Below are 19,137 nucleotides of genomic sequence, written 5' to 3'. Positions count from 1 at the left end.
CCTGTTCCTCTCCAATGATACACATTGGAATCCGGACTCGAAACAATCATTATGTTGTTTTAACTGACCCTGGTCCGAGAGTTCGTTCTCGAGCTTTGTCCAATGGTGTCATTCAGCCAGTTGGCCCGAACCAGTCATTCAAAATTTCTCCGGTTTCCGGTATCAGTAGTTAAACGTGTCTCTTTACCTCTGGATCCAGTATTTATGGAAAAAGATGTCATAATCCTAGCTAGTAAACAAATACTAACAATAATATAACCATGTAGTTATAATATAATATCAAGTCAACTTACTACACTGATCATAGAACTGGTTGCTACATCATTTGAATGATACAACTATTGGTTCTGATTCCTTCATTTTTTGGAAGGTTAGTTTTGAAATGACGCATTTGTTCACTCGTACTGTTTCACTTTTTTGTTTCTAATTTTCATGTGAAGATTCATCTTCCAAAAGTTATCTTTATGTTTCTTCCGATATAATTATTTACCAGAAATCTGATAAAATCATTGCCAAACATCAACAAATACTATAAACATTTGCTCTCTTAATTTCATGTCCTTATCTGATGATACATGAGCGAAAGAGCTTATTAGCTTAGGAGTTTACTTTCGTATGTTGTCGGTGTTACAAGTGTTTCTATTTGAGTTGTTATAAACAATTTATTTTCCATATCAACTTCGGAAGTTTTAGCATTACCATTTCTTTAAAACTGAGAATTGAATAATTAACGGTCAATTTAAGAATAACACGATTGATAATCTGAAGATAGTTATATCTTGTTGGGCAGTTTATCGAAAAATAATATCATAAGGTCAATTTCGGGGGAAAATAAGAGATGTAACTAACTCTGATGAATAGGCGTGTTTCGTTTGACACGAATACAACAATAATGTACTACTCAAGTAAAATAGTAGTAATAATAATAATAATAATAGAAAGGTCGCTTCCTTTTCAGGACAGGTCACGACGGCCCATAGATCGTGTTTGGACACAAAGGTTACATCCTTCCTTGACTTCTAACATACAAGGCGGTAATGTAATCAACAATTAATCTGGCTTCCTTTACATTGCCAAGGTGCTAAAAGTACCCATTTTAAAGTGGCTGAGTGAAACTAAGCAGCATTGCAACACGGGTAAAAAGACAACACTTTTCGGCTCCCACCGGGGATCGAACTCAAGTACTATATCTTAATTAATAAAAACTTCATGTACATATTTAATTAATGAAAAACAAAGACTATCCTTGAAACAAGGTAAATTGAGTTGAGTTGATTGGTGTAGCGTCCAGTTCAGCAGCGAGGCTATACGAGACGTGGACCAATAGCTTAACGCGAGACCCGAATCACATGAGCTCCCGTCGGGAACCGAACCCGGGTCTCCGCGTCAAAGGCGGTACGTTAACTGCTTAGCCACGATGAGCTCTTGAAACAAGGCGAAAGTATCCAAGTTTCACGGTTTCTAACTTTTCTTGCAGAGTACTTTTTTTTTTTCAGTTTAAATATAAAACAATCTAAGAAAAGGGAAGGAGGAACCCAAAATTGTTCTTTTACGTTAATCCAAGTGAAGTTCACAAGAATCCAAGCATTTTTTAATATTATTAAGAACAAAAATAGATTATTATAAAAATGTGTGAGCGAACAAAACAATAACAAGTAATGATTGTCGTTATCGTAACCGCTACAAATAACACATCCTCTCCTTCCTCATACGAACGAATCTTTACACCCACATACATAAATAGATAACACCCACCCACGTAAACCCTTTACTCCGCATGTGAAGTATGCGAGGAGATCGTTATATTATGGAATCTTTACATTCACGCTTTGAACGTGTAACATACTCTATCCGCCCACATACAATGTAGTCAAGTCTTCACTTCCTTGTTTCCATTTTACTAAGAGGAATATTCCATTCATTTCAAGGAGAATGGAATCTAGAATATTTCAAACATCAAGAAATAAATAAATAAATTAAAAAAACTAAATTTTAATGACAAACATTGCGCACAGATACAACAGTTTCGTGGTGTTATCTCAGACATAATATCTCGTACAAGATTTAATAAAATATCGTACTGAAAAAAGAGGTATATTACATTTACTGTATATTAGTCAAGTGGTGAGTGGATTCATTAATCACGTATCATGGTTATGCAACGAAAACCGAAAATAAGGCGGAAAGAAATACATTGCAGGAAGGAAAGATACCTCAAATGACTGACTATTTGGGGTTTAAGTGCCCTTTTTATACTGAGGATGTTGTGTGACAAACGATCTCAATATCACTTACTCCAGCCGATAACCGAATAAAGTATCTCGACAAAAATCGCACACACCTACAGTAAAACCTTAAGAAAGCAATATTGAATCTAGTAAATTTTATAATACGTGGGGGAGTCCGAAAATAAATTTCCCCTCTCATTTTCCCCAGGAAAGTGAACCCAAATGGTTTTCCCCAGTAAAGCGAACAAGACACATGTTGTACGCGCAACGCACCTGGACAAAAGTCCGCCCGCGATCCTGCAGATGGCACCGTCACAGCGCCTGCGCAATGCAAGAGACGAGTCTCTCAGTCTGAGCCTAGTAGCTATGGAGAGAAGGCTTTTTGACGTAGAGGTCAAAGAAGGAAGTGTGAACGGTTGTCCACTATGAATGGACTCGTGGTGTATCGGGAACAGAAATCCATAATCGCCTCGTAGAAGTCTATGGGACTGATGTGATGTTGAAACAAATTTGATGGAGATGGTGTCGCCAATTTAGTGAGGGGCATATTGCAACTCTTGGGTGGGAGGGCTTTGCCCATCCGCCGTATACTCCTGATCTCGCACCCAGTGACGATCCATCTGTTTCCGGCTTTGAAGAAGAGTCTCGGTAGCAGGTGCTTTGGAAGCAATGATGAAGTCACAGAAGCTGGTCGACGCTTCTTCCGTATGCAGAGCCCTGAATTTTTCCTGGAAGGGTTTTTGAAGCTTATAGACAAGTATGAGAAATGTCTCAGTGTACGTGGTACTTATGTGGAAAAATAAAAGCACGTTTGATCTTGAATGTTACATGCTATTTTTGGTCTTTCATCCCCACCTTTCTCCACAGTTGCCTGGAGAAACTTATTTTCGGACTCCCCATCGTAGGATAAAAAAAAAAAAAATTCGAAATTGTGCCCCTTTATTCGATGCCACGCAAACTGTTTAAAACATACCAATAGTATATATATATGTATATATAATATTAACCTTATAAGTGTCAAACAAATATGCTTATTAATGAATTCCAATGAACATACACAAACAATACAGTGAATATACTTTGAAACACACCTTAACTATACTCAAATATTCGTTCTTTCTGTATAACAATATGATGAGTTGTTTTTTTCTAAAGTAATCAGAAACAACGAAAAAATAGAAATATTGGATGGTTGATTTTTATGCAAAATAAAATAGTTTCTGCAGTAGTTACATCACGATAATTCAACTGAACTTGTAAAATAAAGGTGTAAAGATAATTACGAATGCCCAATATAAACTAAAGTATTCTTCAAAAATAAAAATAATAAGTTGTGTTTGAAGCAGAGTATGTTTTCTGCGTTACTAAAAGTATGACGCGTATAGTGCTTTAGAAGTTTTTTTTTTTTCAAAAAAGAAACACCCTGATTCACTTGCAAAGTTTCACATCATATTTACATATTTAATATTAAAATATTTCGATTGATTATTGAAATCTAATCAAAATTATGATTTAAAAAAAAATATAAAACATGTAATTTCTTAGTAACAAACAAAGTTAAACATGTGTGATATAACAGATCAAAAAAATTATCCTTCTTCAAAGAATCTAACTGATTTCATACATTCAGTACTATTTCTGTAATCTCAACACATGACGCAAGAGATGACATATTACTAAAGATATTGGATTGAAAATGAAGTGAGATCAGAAGGCTATAGAACACGAAATGAAAAATGTTATTCTGAAAATTGTAAGGAACAACAATTTTAGGAAAATTAAAAACGGATCAAAAGATTGCGATCTTCGCCAATAATTAGTTTTTGGATCAGGGGGGCATAAAATTTTTGAACGGCCCCTAAATCGAGTTTTCGTATTTTCTGCGAAATAAGTACATCATACTGAGTTAAGTAATAGTTTGGGTTTGGCTACACTATATTTTGTTCTCCAGATATAAGGCCTAGACAAAAATCTTTGATTGAAATATATTGGATTCTTTGATCTAATGATCAAAAAACACTTAGCAAGGGATATTCTTTGAGAAACAAAGAAAGTACTAGAAATGTGGAAAATGTACAAACTATATTTTGAATTTGATATTTTTCTAAGTTTTATTCCATTCGAACATATGAATGATCGAATTAGATAGGTATTCTCATCTAAAAATGAGTATTTCTTCGATATTATCTTTATGTACATAAAACATAAATTGTCAATAGGATTCCTAACATGTATAAAGAATTACATAATATTATTTTAAACGTACAACGACTGTAAATATTATTTTACTTGCATTTGGGAACAAAATATGGTACTGAATTCTCGACCTACAACAAAATGACCGACACACTTAATCAAAATAAATAAATCGCTGTTGATTGAAAAGAAGAAAATCTTCGTGAATAAATATTAAACTTTTTTTTTTGTAACGCAGGCATCAGACGCATACCTTCGTTTTTATCTAAAACAACTTTCAACTTTCCTTCGACGTAACTATTGAAGTAGGATATACGTTCTTTTTATATACTAGCAACTATAAAAGCTACATAAGATACAAACTATAAATACGTGACTAATGTAATCACAACATACAATATAATCCTACAAAAAATCTATACGGTTACCTAGTTTTACGTATTATACTGTATTGTTCATTTGAACATATATTTTTCTTCTTTGGTTCACCAAATTCACTAAAACATTGTAATGCATATCTTTATATTTTTAATATTTACATACCCACTAGACAACTTTCCACGGATATATCAAAAAGTTAAAGCGTTACTTAAGAAATGTATACGTTGAAATTAAAAAAAAAACTTATAAATTCATTCAGATATGAAATTAGTATTTTAATTAAATAAAAAATAAAACGAATTTGCTAAAATATTTTGAATGAATTATAAACAACTTTTTTAACATACATGTATCTAAATGTAAAACAAATTGTTTAAAGTTTGTGTTATTCAAAATTTTCCTAAAACAACTTTAGGGAAAACTGTTACATTTTAAAGGTGTATTTGTACGGATGCTTCAGAAAGTTTCAATCATAAATATCAATGCGTTTCGAAAGTACGTACAAAAGTTGTAGTGTATTATTTTTTACTGCATTTCAATTTCAATGTTTAGGATTTGTACTACTTATTTAGTACACTGATAGAAATCAAAATAAATCAAAATTTCAATTTGTAAAAACGCCACCGCAATATAACTTAGTAAAAGACATTAGTTCCTGTGTACCAAGCATTAGTAGGTTTAGTCATGTAAAATTTTGAAATAATATTATTATTAATACAAGCAAAACTATTCTGAAATGAGTCTTTACTAAAAATAAAATCTATACATATAAATATTTTAGGTGCAGATTTAATTTAGGCCTTCCAAACATTAGTAATCTTACACTTCAAATTTATTACTGTCTGAAAGAATTAATATTTATGACACAAAATCGAACTTCTCTTCAAATGTGTGTTCGTATAGATTTATTTTGCTCATGTACCAAAATAATAACTATGATTTTATAAAAAAGTCTATTGTTAATGCTTTACTAGTCGATTTATAGAACGACCCTACATTCTTTAGCTTATTTCATACACAATTAAGTTCACGTATGCGTAAAAAATACGTATTAACATAGTACTTTTGATTAAAAGCAAGCTTCGTCAAAAAAAAAACTTGCTTATCTGACTTAAGTGAAACTTATCTAACCAAAACAAAGCTAACCTGATCCAACCTAAACTTACCGAACTAACTTAAGCTAACCTATTCATCGTTAATCGAAGTTATACTAACTAAATCTAAGCTAATCACCAGTAAACTTAATTAACCGAAGCGAACTCAAGCTTATCAAATCAAAGCTATGTTCATCAACGTTAAGCTAAGCTAAGCTTAACTTATCTGAGCAAATATAAAGACTCTACTACGATACCTATGCTACAAAGTAGACTTATTCAAAGAAAAATATATTTATAATTAGCCATTATATAAATTAACGCTAACGAATGTAAGGTTGCATATATTTGCCTTCTTCATTACGAGAAGTATATTAATCTAATGAAATATCACATTTAAAGAGATCTTCTTGTATCAGGTCTACATTAAACCTGCACACCTTATTTACATCCCTATAAAATATGTATATAAAATGTGAACTTCCTAATTTTCACTTTTGAATAATGAAAAGCAGTTAAATAAAGTTGAAAGTAAATATTAATGAATACGCTACTTCCATTATTGTAAAGATATGCATAAAAACAGTTAACTATTTATATAAATATTGAGTTCAGCCTTGATATTAGATTTCCACATTAAATTATGCGATATTTAGATAAATTGGTATTTTTAGAATCTAATATTTTGCACATATAAACAAGGCTTTTAGTGACGATAGATTTTCATCTATATATGGATTCGCTCCGAACAAGTTTACCTTCACATCACTCAGGATTAGGAGCTAAATATATGTAATTTCCTGCGGCGAAAATTCGTACCTCCTCAGTAATTGAAAAACTTGATAAAGTTTAAAGTTAAAAAGTAAATTTTTAGACAAATTAAATACCAAAAATACATCGTTGCGTTACTATATTGCAATACTCTTCGTAGATCATCACGAACAAATATTTGACCATAACGTTAGTACTACAACTATGCTAAAAGAAAATACGAATTACACATATACACATACGTATAGGGTTATCCACAAAGGTTATCAACTAAAAATATGTATGTGTTTACAACTACTAAACAACAAACTACCTAAGTAGTTTCTAATTTCTACTGACTGTTCTCGATTTAGTAAGAGTTAATGATAGACTAATCTTACATACACCTAATATTATCACAATATAATATGAAATGTAGTTATTAAATATAGTAAAGTTAATATAGGTCTCTTTGATTAGGTTCAGTAAATGATAAACATGTCTGAAGTTTTTGTTGCGTAATATAATTACTTTTACTTATACATAATCTATATCTAGATCTGCCGTATATTAATAGAAAAAAATTCGAATATTTTTTTCTAGAAGTGCAACACAGAGTACTGGATGGGTTGGTTACTTGGTCGCTACCGTGCAAACATGCCTTATTTTTCGGTTTTTCTCTAAGAAATGTACATAATCACTACATCCTTTCATCTACTTGGTTTAGGCAATAAGAATTTTATATTCTAGTTTGGTCTGCGTAGTGCCTGCTTCAAGTTTAAATATTCGCTGAAGACAACAGTTCCATTTATGTCAAGTACGTTCCCTTGTACAGATTTTTGATTGTGATATCGATATCAGGAGTTGCGAGCTGTTTAATATAGAGCATACATATATACATCTATAAGAATAGGAAAGTTTAAATTTCGATAATGGTATATTTATAATGTAATGGAAAACATTCTGTTACATTTGCTAAAAATCTGAAACTAGAACTGTGATATATTACCTTCTTTATAGATAGGATGAACATATAAGGAAATACTTATTTTGTGAGTAGTCAATTCACGATTGCTAGATACTATTAGCGATCAAAGACCGACACTATTATTCTGTAATTTATGTATTGGAATGGAAAATTGGACATAATGAAAATGTAAGATATGCCGTCTTTGCAAGGGGTTGGTATACAACGCTTTATTATAGGATAGTATCTTCGAACTATGTATCGGCTAGAAAAGTGTACGCCACCATGACAAATTATTTTATTAATCTTACGTGAAAAAGTTTATTAATTCAAATATACCGTTCTCTGTATTAAAACAAGTAACAATATCTGTTAAAAGAAGAAAGCTATACTAAAACTTCTCAAGCGGTATTTTTGTTATTAACTTCATAATTTGTATCAGAAGGTATTGCAACATTGTGCTACACAGTATCTCAATATTGTAGATACTGTACTACGTACAATACAAACGAACTAGATTTTATTTCTTGCGCGAATGCCCTGTCTCAACCTGCACTATGTAAAAAAAAAAACATGAAAGAAAATATATGATTGAAGAAGACAAAGATATGTTTCCAATAAATAATTCATTTCTGCTTTAATGAATTTCAACAGAAATCAGTGACCGTTACCTATGAACACATTAGAGTAAATTTTTAGAGAAATAGGTCACTAACATCTCCAAGAATATTAATCACGTAACAGACAACATAACGACCTAGCTTAACCACATAAAAATTTTCTGTCAGAAAGATTAAGGCATGTTTCCAATGATATAGTAAGGCGATGTGATATATTCTCTTTGAAAAACTAATTCTATATTGTTCCAACCAAAAAAGACTTATCTATTGTTTAATATTTTTTTATTTTTTATCGTGATTTTTATCTGTTACACACCAGGAATTTCCATAACCAACTCCATTTTTCAATTAAACAATAAATAATATACATATTCACATACTCATTCATGATGCACATAGTCTTTCATAACATTGGATACATAACCTTCTGAAATATGTATACATGTATATACAGTCATTCGTATGAGTGACTTTCAACAATGTCAGTTTTATTCATTGATATATTATATATTATATATAATTTTCTTCACAATGGATATACAGCGACACTAGCAGGTTGACGATTTGTCTGAAGCAGTTCCAAATGTGTATATATAATCCAATAATCCTTTACTCAATTTATATATATCAATTGACAATGTTTTCCCTTCGTTTTTAACACACGTGTCGTTATACTATTATCATCTTATTTGTACGTATTTTTAAGTGGTATTATATTGCACACGAATACTTACAAACGTTCATTCTTACTCATGAACCTATGTCTATTTTATACACGTAATATCAACAATCTTTACTAATATTTTGTCTTTTTTATATATATATTATATTATATGGCCAACTGATTTCTTCGTCATGTAGTAACGAAATCCTGGTAAATATTAGGTTACACAAACTTCTGTTTCGCAATTTTCAACATCATGCCCAACAACGAAATCTTTGAAATTTAAAAAACATGAAACTATGGAATTAATAATTAATTTAAAATAACGAAATTGGTTTTAAGGGAATGTATCGTATTAAAACGGGAAATAAATAGTATATTCCCCTTATTTTCCAACAGACACAAAGGATGTAATAGAAACTTTGCTGAGATGACTCTCACGTTTGAAATATCTCAGAGTACCATGTAAACATTGTGATCCAATTAACAGTTTGATTTAAAAAAAAAAAACTGAAATGTCAAGTAAGATGCACTGATATTTTCACCAAAACTCACAAGGCAAAAACAAATCTACCGAAATACTTTATTTATACTAATTCGAGCTTTAGAGTAATTCCTAAATTCCAACTTAGTTGGTTAGTTTTTTCCTTTAATGTTCTTATGTATAACGAAGTTTCACGACGAGTTATTAATAATACAGATTAAAAATATGAAGGTACATAAGATTTGAAACGAGCATGTGATAATCACAAGATTACTGAAACTTTAACTGGTACGAAATATTAAGTATAAAAAATAATAAACATTGCCATTCATGGTTTCTCGCAGCCTCTGTAAGCGGACCTCCTGTTTATAATATAACGAACTAGTTCTTTTTTTTTAAAAAAAATAATGTTATTCAAACAAGATTCTTTAGTATAAAAAACATTAACCGTTTCCAGGCCATGCATCTGTGAACAGGAATCTTAATTTCGTTATCAATTAACCAATTTAATACAAACAAATGACAATAATCGTCTTCAATTTGCGATGAAAGTAATACTTTTCATAAAATCACTTGAATAAGTATACAAATCGGAAACAAGTAAGCGGAATGAAAATAGATTTTAATCAAATTTTATTAACAAAACTACAACAAATGCTTTTTTCGCCAAATTTAAAACTTTGACGTTAAAAAAGCTACAAAAGTATATATATTTGTTTCTGAATTTTTTAAGCTAGATTACTGACGGCGGAGAAAGTACACCACTATTACTGCTACGACCTATAGAAGTAACGACTATAATATAGACAAAAAATAAAATAGAACTCCAGAATAACCTTACTACAAAAGCAAAATTCACATACATAAAACACTACAAATTATACTAATCATTAGTTCCGACTAGAGCAATAAATTTTAAAGAAATAAAGAAATAATTCTATTCACTAACACTAAAAGCCATTCTTAAAACTATTACATACAAACTATTGCTCTGTATAATGCTATCCCTAGTATAAACCAGAGAACTACCTTATCAATAGTCCATACTACCATTCTTTAAAGTATATAGAAGCGCAAATACCTAATAAACGGTTAGATAAAGGAAAGTAGATAGGTGGAAAATACAGGCCGATTTTGTTTTAAAAATAAACTGGTATTTTGTATCAAATTTGGTGATAATATATATATATATATATTAAATTTATAACACACTAGGTCCTTGGTACTTTTATCTTTCAAGGAGAATACTGTCTTTCTTTAAATTCCATTATTGGAACATAAATATAATACTGGCACTTGGCGCTATGCACTTTTTTTTGACTATTATCATCTCCGCATTTCGTAAAATTCTTTTTTTTTACGTAACCACAAATAAACTTTTAACAGTTTCTTGTAAATACACACACAATACGCATATAAACACATAACATATACTGTATATATATTTATATATTCTGTTTAAAATTTGATTTCTTGTTCTTTGTTTAGAATAACAGCTGTGTGTATATACATTAAAAAAGAACAACACATTTTTTTCAGTCACTTTTCATGAATGTCCCACAAGATTCACATTAACATATTCACCAAGAAGTAACCTGTTATCAGGTATTACCCCCATCATACCTAAGAAAAAAATAAATAAATAAAGATAAATCAGAGTTTTTTTAAACGAAATTCTCTATGTTACTTCAAAGTTGTATTCTTTCTTTAAAAAATAAATGCTAATTTAAAATATAGGAAAGGAAAGTACATAGGCGAAACAAAGAATGTCAATAACTCACGAATATAATTGATACTTTGTGTTTGTTATTCCGTTTGAAGATATAAAATTATGAAAATTTCGGAAGCATCCGATGTAAATAACGTTAAGGCAAGAATAACTGTAAATTTTGTACGTTTGATATCTTTATCAACATTTTGTACGAAATAAATCAGGCCTATAACCAGAAAGGATATGGAAAGGTTCCTTTGCGTGAAATTTTATTGGCTTACATAGAGGTTTCCATCAGATTTAGAACTGTAGGAATTATAAATGTTATTTCTCTATTTAATTTACTGTAATTGACTGCAATATTTTTTTTTCGATTCCAGTCACATTGTTTTTTTTTTTGACTTAGCTGTTTTAAATACCAGGAAAATTTATCATAACGAATGTTGTATATGTAGTGCAATGCATTAATGTCAAATTGAATACTATATGATAATTCTTTAGATGCATTAACTGTAGCATTTTGATTACTATACCACAGTTTAAATGTAAAGTATTATGTTTCTAAGCGAAAATTGACGGACAGAATATGTGAAATATGTAAACGATAATAATAGATTGATTTTATAATTAAAGATTTAATGTTTAATATGTTTTTATCTTATAAAAGCTTTGAGCATTCGAGACAGTCAGTAAAGTTTGAAAATAACACATGATTTCTTGCAAAATTGAGGAATTTCTAGTAACCGAAGATTACTGCTTAAACTTTTCACAAGGTAGTTTTGCACACACACATTGTGGTAATTTCAGAGAATATAAATCAACAAAGGACGCGACACAGGGCAGAATATACTTTTTAAAACACACATAAATGTACACATGCAAACATGACGAATGATAATAGGTATGAAGGCATTGGAATTAAAAATATATGAATTTATAAAAAGTAAGTACTTTATGGTGTGTATGGAATCTTGTGAACAAAGAAGTACAAAAACAGGCACAATGGAGAATGAAAAAGGCACACACTTATATATGAGAAGCGGTTATTCTGAATGGAGATGGATTGAAACAAAGTTTTCATAACTATATTGAATAATCGTAGCTAGATGTGTATGTATATAAAATCAACCCAGCATTCAAAAAAAATTTCACGACATGCCACGACACGTTATCTGGAATTGTGATAACTCATTACGAATGAAAATGTTGGAGGAAAAGCATAATACAGAATAGCAGTGGTAGTAAATGTACTTCTAATATAGATAGAGAAAAACACAAAATGTCAGCTCTAAACACAAGGAAAATTAACATGTAAGATTTTTAAATAGAAGATCACGTTTTATGATAAATTACGAACTTTTTTTCCTTAAGTGCTTTGAAATGAATCCGTCATGGTCTTGTTTCTTGAAGATTCATACTCCCTCTAACTCCTATATTTCTCTTATGATATTCTACACTTTTGCTTACAGACATAATCGGACAGAAGACAGGTGTTTAATTTCTTCCCTATTACACCCAATATTTTTCTATTTTAAACTCCATTCTGGAAATTTATTGCACAATAATCAATATATAGTCCATGTGTCACACGCACTAATATCACTCAAAGCTCTTTTTCTTCTACTATGCATCTATTCATGAAATTTTATTTAAATTATGAATAATACTGACCACGAAGATTTGGATTGTATTGTTAACTGATGTTCACAGTTTATGACTTTAATCTATATTTATGCTACCTATTTATTACTGTTATCCAAATAACATTCTTTATAATATTAGTAATACTTTGTCAAGATAGGTTATTTCTTTGAAGATATACTACAACGTTACTTTATTCAAATGATTACATAGTACAGACTTTTTTTTAGCATTATTATATATATTTAAAAATCACTGTTTTAGGTTGGTGACGCAACTGTCACTTCCATTCTAACACAAATTTATGTTTATATACACACACACATTTACACTTCGTATTACGGCCTCTACAACAGGTTAAAGGAGTTTGCTAAAGGATAAGGATTCTAAACAGTTAAATATATTTCTATATATATGTATACAACTACATATGATATAACCCTATATATATATATATGTATAACTATATATAATGTACTATACATATGGCAACTATGCAACAAAATTTTAAGCAACATACGAGCTCACATAAGTACAACATCCACACACACATACACACACACACACAAATAAATGCAAACACGCCGCCGCTATTTGTAACAAACAAAAAAAAATGCTAATACGTTTCGCAATCGAATAAAATTGCTCATTTCCAAATACCGGTATGTATTTGCAGAGCTTCAAAAAATATACAAATACTGAAAAAAAATAATTTTACGTATGTGTAGTTTTCAATATTTATAGTAATTACACACACGATAAATTACACATACATTATTATATGTAAATACATATGCACAATTAGATGTACCGAAAAAATTAAAATTCGTTAATTTGTGATAGTGTATATTATTATTATATATGTATAATATCATAATATCGAGATCATATCAAGAAATATGCAAAAATATCATATAATATTTTGATGCGCAATAATAAAAAAATCGTTATAATAAGAAAAGCAGAGCAAAGATTTAAAAGCGTATATTATTGTGAAGTGTATTTTATAAATATTTTATTTTATTTATTTAGTTATTTATAAAAGAACTGCAATAAGATTATTTTTATTATTTTCCTCTTTTTTGTTTGTTTAGGAGAAGCAAAAAAATACATGCATATTTATATTATATAATATATATACGATCAATGTGTGCGAAAACAAGTTAATAACAATTTATAAACAGGATTAAACAAATGATTTTGTGGCATAAAATGTCATGTGATGGAAGGAATGTAAGTGAGGACATCTGAATACAAGTTCAGATTTTTTTTCAAAAAATACAAGTTAAAAAATAAAGTAGGAGGGGAAGATGTCTGAGCAAATTTAATTCTGTACAACATTTTTTTTTAATTTTATAGAAACACTTTTACAACTCTCTCTCTCTCCAACAAAACATACGATCTTCCCCTTCTTCTTAAGTGGACGAATTTCACCCAATGACAAGGGTGATAAAAAATATATTTATATATAGGCAGGAGATCAAAAATATACGTTGTTGTGTTTGAGTGTGGTTTTTCATTTTAATTGAAATACGTTTTTTTTTTCTTAAGTTAAAAACAAGCGCTCAAATATATGAAGTTAAAAACGAACTTCATTTTATTTAATAATTTTTTTTTCAACCTCAAAAACAAGTCAACTTGTATTAGGGAATGCAGTGCAAAACGAAGAAAACGTAAGATATGTATAGCACATTTGTAGTAGATAGTAATAATAGAATAGCAGAAAATTTTTTGAAGATGATATAATTGAAATTTGAGAAGACTTGAATAAAACTCTCATATTTTTGCCTGGTGCACTCATCATTCACACATCGAAGCCACATAGAACGAGAACCGTGTTTCACTTGAACAAATACATATGTGCAACAGTGAACACAGGTACATGATTTTCGGCAAAATGTACCAATTTATATATTCTTATTAAAAACATAATATATTAATTGTAGAAATCTTCACAAGCACGTTATTTTGAATACTCGCAAAAAAAAAAAAAAAAAACTGCCTAATCTTTAAAATTATTTTATACTACAGCAACCGCGACGACTCGTAAAGCCTGGGCTCTACACCGATCATAGAGTTGCTCTATCTCACAAGTGATCCATCGGAAGAATTCGGTACGATTCGTAGCGCTGCCTTCCGAGTGTACACTTGAGAAAACGTATAACAGCAGAAATGCATCAACAATGTTGTCAAACTTGGAAGATATGGAGAACGAGAATCAAAACAGAGCGCTTAAAGAACTATAACACAAACACTAACAATAATTCGAATTGAAAGATAACAATAATAATAGTATAATATAAAACAACGACAACAAAGACAAAAATAAATAACACAAAACTTAGCGGTAATCCAACACTGAACCCTCAGGAGATGTGTTGTCCGTATAGCGTGAGAGACGACATTGCCAAAATGTCATGCATAGGGGCTGACAATTGGGACACACTCTCGCGTTCTATTGCGTCCTAAAATTGGTGGATCTAGGTCAAGCTTCACGACTCATTGCGATCACTATACAGAACTTTAAAAAAACATTACTTGCTTTGTTTTAATATAGGCTTTGCAAAGCTTTTACGAAAGTCACTAATAATTACTGAAGAAACCCGTACGTCTCGATTCAATTATAAAAATACAATATTTTTTTTGGCGCAAAATAAGAATACTGTTGTACTGTTTGGACACCAAATATCACTAAATACCCTGATGCAATAGAAAATAACCAGTTCAAAACTTTTAAAAATGTTTGCATACAAGAAAACCGGTTTCTACCCAACGTATGTCCTCTATGAAGACTTAGTAACGAATTCTAGTTTTCAAACATTAGCAAAAAAGGAGATGGCTTTTGGATTTGTTGTTCATACATAAATTATTAAACAGTAAAAATTGATTGTCCAGAATTAATTTCAGAAGTGTTATTACGTGTCCCAATAGGTAAGACTAGAACAGAAAACACTAGGACATTCTATTGTAGAAAAGCAAGAACTAATATATAAAGTAAGTCTCCCCTGTGGAGAATGTGTGCTTCATATAAGAAATGATTAGACTTTATGTAGTAGATGTATTTAGTATGTCCAAAAACAAGTGCAAAACATTTATCAGGCAATGGCTTCTGCATAATTAAACGACGTATATTTGTGTATGTATAATAATTTATGTATAAGTGTGTGTTAGATAGTTATATACACGACACTATAGCTCGGCATTAAGCCTGTTGTGTTGTCCTTACGAAATAAATGAAATAAATAAATAAATATGCAACTAAATTTACGTGAAAACTGATGAAAGCTAAATAATAATGGCAAAATCATCTGTTGGGATGTGAAAGTTACGGACAATCTTTGATACGGAAACCGGTAGTGGCCTAATAAACCGATAATGGCAAATTTACCTGTGGCATGTGGTAGATACAGATATTTTTCGAAAGAGTATGGTTTCTCAATACGACTTTTCTTATGCTCTAGAATGAATGCGTTTATTCAAGAGGCCCAATCACTGCGAAATTAAAATACCTCTAATTTTACAGTAATTATGTGATATCTTGAAATAGATAAAAGATAATCGAAATGTAGAACAAGAGCGCGCTAGACAATATTATCTTGCATGACATATCGTTAGCACGAGTCACATAGTAGCTTTCCGTTTGCAGCCATTTAAAAACGCGAATATAAATGCCGATTTTCTAAATGGCTGGAAATCGAAAGCAGATAAGTGAGTCGTGATAACGGTATCTCATGTAAATAATATTGTCTAGCGAACTCTTGTTCCATTTTTCGATTATTTTTTTTATCTATTTAAAAATATCACATAATTTCTGTAAAATTAGCCGTATTTTAATTTCGCCGTGATGGAGCCCCTTAAGGCAGGGGTGCCCACAAGGGGGAGCTATGACGCAAACTCCGTCATTGAAATATTTGGGGGGGTTAAAATCTATATAAATGTTTGAGGGGATGTAAAAATTAATCGAAAAGATTTTCTTTTTATGGAAGAACACCTATGGATAGGCAATTGGGGGATGCGTCATGGACATAAGGGAGGTGGGCACCACTGTCTTAAGGGTCCCTTGTAAATGAAATTATTTGCCGCATGTGCATCAAGTCAATAAGTCAAATTGGAGTTTAGTGTCCCTTTGTGAAACCGAGGCTATATGCGACGTAAACCTATCAGAAATATATGAGCACCTGCCACTGGGAATCCAACTCAGGTCCCTTGCACCAAAGCTGAGTGCACTAACCCATATGACCACGAGAGAACTATTGGGTATCAAGAAATAATACGATGTTCTGTGACCTTGATCTAGCAAATCATTTTACGGATATAGATTAGACAAATATTATTGCCATGAGATATACAGGTTGTTATAAAAATGTGACACAATATTTTGGGAACAAATTCATCACATCAAAATAAGAAAAAAAAGTTTATATAGACTTGTGCTTAAAAGTGTTAGTTTTGGAGTTATAGGGTGCCGAAAACGTGAAGCAAATGAACTTTAAAAGTTCACAGCTCCACTACTATGGGACTTATCGTAGTCGGCTCAAGACATCACTGAGGAACTCGTATGTGAACTATCCAAATATACACGTTTAAGAATGCTCCAGTACTTACACACCATTTTTTTAGAGAGGTAGGTGGAGAGTGATCAAATACTCCCAAATAGCCTCTCTAAAAATGATTGTGCAAGTACCGGAGGTTCTAAAAGATGGTTATTTAGATAGTTCACATACTAGTTCTTCAGTGACGTCTTGAGGATACTGACTACGATCGGTCCTATAGTAGAGGAACTATTGACCTTTAGAGTTAATTTTTTCACGTTTTCGGCACTCTATAACTACGAAATATGCACATCCGACTACAGTCCATATGAACTTTTTCTCTTATTTTGATGTGAGGAATTATTTGATCGGAGAGACATTACTGATTAATTATACAGCTAAATGCATTATGTTCACCGTTGCACAAGATATCTATACAAGTGAAACAGGCAAAACGATTATGGAACAGCAAACCCCTTCGATTCAAACATCAACAGCAACGTTATAACAGTTAAAATACAGTGAGATAAATAGATTTTAATAGTAGATCCTACGTTTCCTACTCGATAACTACTCCGAATATATTACGCTACAATTTGTACGCTTCGAATATTAAGTTACAAATAATTTATTGAGACTAGAATTTCTTTTACTTTAAAGTTACAGCTGTGATTTTCTATTAAGCATACCCTACTCCACTGATCATTACGGATATCCATAGTAGATCTAATCTACTAATACTTGTATGACTAAATGTATTAAGAGTAATTTTTTTTTCTTTCATCAAAGATTACTTTCTAACTAACACACGACAGAGGGAGGTGGACTTTCTATGTTTATTTCAGTACTTTTCCCACGACAGGATAAAAAAAAAGAAGAATATCGTCAAGGAAGCGGTGGGAGATGGGGAGAAAACAGGTATAAAGATTTTTTTAAAATGTGTGTTAGTAAGTTTTTTAAAATTATTTATTGTTACTGTTTCTCCAATTTTCTTTTGTTGCATTTACTTATTGTTCTTGTGGTTTTTGACTTTTTTAAAGAAAACAAAAGCTTATTTTTTGTTGTTCTTATTTTTTTCCATCATTCACAGAGGCATGGCATGCATATTGTATATACTCAGATGGTCAAGCGGATACGGAATAAACATTTGTTGAAGACTGGCCAAATTACCTGTGGGATATGGAAGTCCGAAGCTAGGGTACCCTGAGTACCCACGGCCTGCTGCATAAGCTGCATATGCGGCAGCTGGAAAACCTAAAGTTGCCAGGAGAAAAAAAATAAACAAAAGAAAGAGAAAAAAATACATTAGTTTTATTATAGTTTCATTTTGAAATACTACTAATTTGACATTTGATAAATACTAGAAAAATACCAGCAGAGAGTACTGCATTTATTTGTACTTTCTTTTTTTCTTTTCTATAAACTGAAACACTTCTTTACATATGCACATCTTTGATTTTTCATAACACATTCCCTGTTGCTGACATTAGTCGCTTTAATAATTCTGTCTTAAAATCGGCATCGTCGACCTTAACAGATTTAGAAACGAAGACGTAAAATTGGCAACGTCGATTAAATAATCTAGACTTAAAATCGACAGCATCGATCTTAGCAGTGTTAATTATCTAGACTTAAATCGACAGCATTGATCTTTGTCAATTTATCAATCTAGACTTAAAATCGGCAACATCGATCTTAGTCGATTTAATATTTCAGATTTGAGTGTTAATAATCTAGACTTAAAATCGGCAGCATTGATCTTTGTCAATTTATCAATCTAGACTTAAAATCGGCAACATCGATCTTAGTCGATTTAATATTTCATATTTGAGTGTTAATAATCTAGACTTAAAATCGGCAGCATTGATC

The 19,137-nt window shown here is 31.0% G+C and overlaps 1 protein-coding gene across 3 annotated transcripts in view; it reads right to left on the bottom strand.

The window, feature by feature from the left end:
• The window catches only part of Rbp6 (RNA-binding protein 6), a 1,467,626-nt gene that overhangs the window by 107,160 nt on the left and 1,341,329 nt on the right, over positions 1–19,137 (bottom strand). For 2 of the 3 annotated variants that reach the window (XM_081770618.1, XM_081770619.1), the window contains exon 11: positions 18,439–18,522. In XM_081770618.1, the coding sequence (XP_081626744.1) occupies positions 18,439–18,522 (84 nt within the window). Of the gene's footprint in view, positions 1–9,402; positions 11,008–18,438; positions 18,523–19,137 lie in introns of those variants that run through there. The other variant, XM_081770620.1, reaches the window with a different exon arrangement.

Source organism: Thermobia domestica, chromosome 9 (genome assembly GCF_964235325.1).
Source record: "Thermobia domestica chromosome 9, izTheDome1.hap1.1, whole genome shotgun sequence".
NCBI lineage: Eukaryota > Metazoa > Arthropoda > Insecta > Zygentoma > Lepismatidae > Thermobia > Thermobia domestica.
Note: the sequence above shows the minus strand (reverse complement) of the source record. Positions and strands in the feature narration are given on the sequence as shown.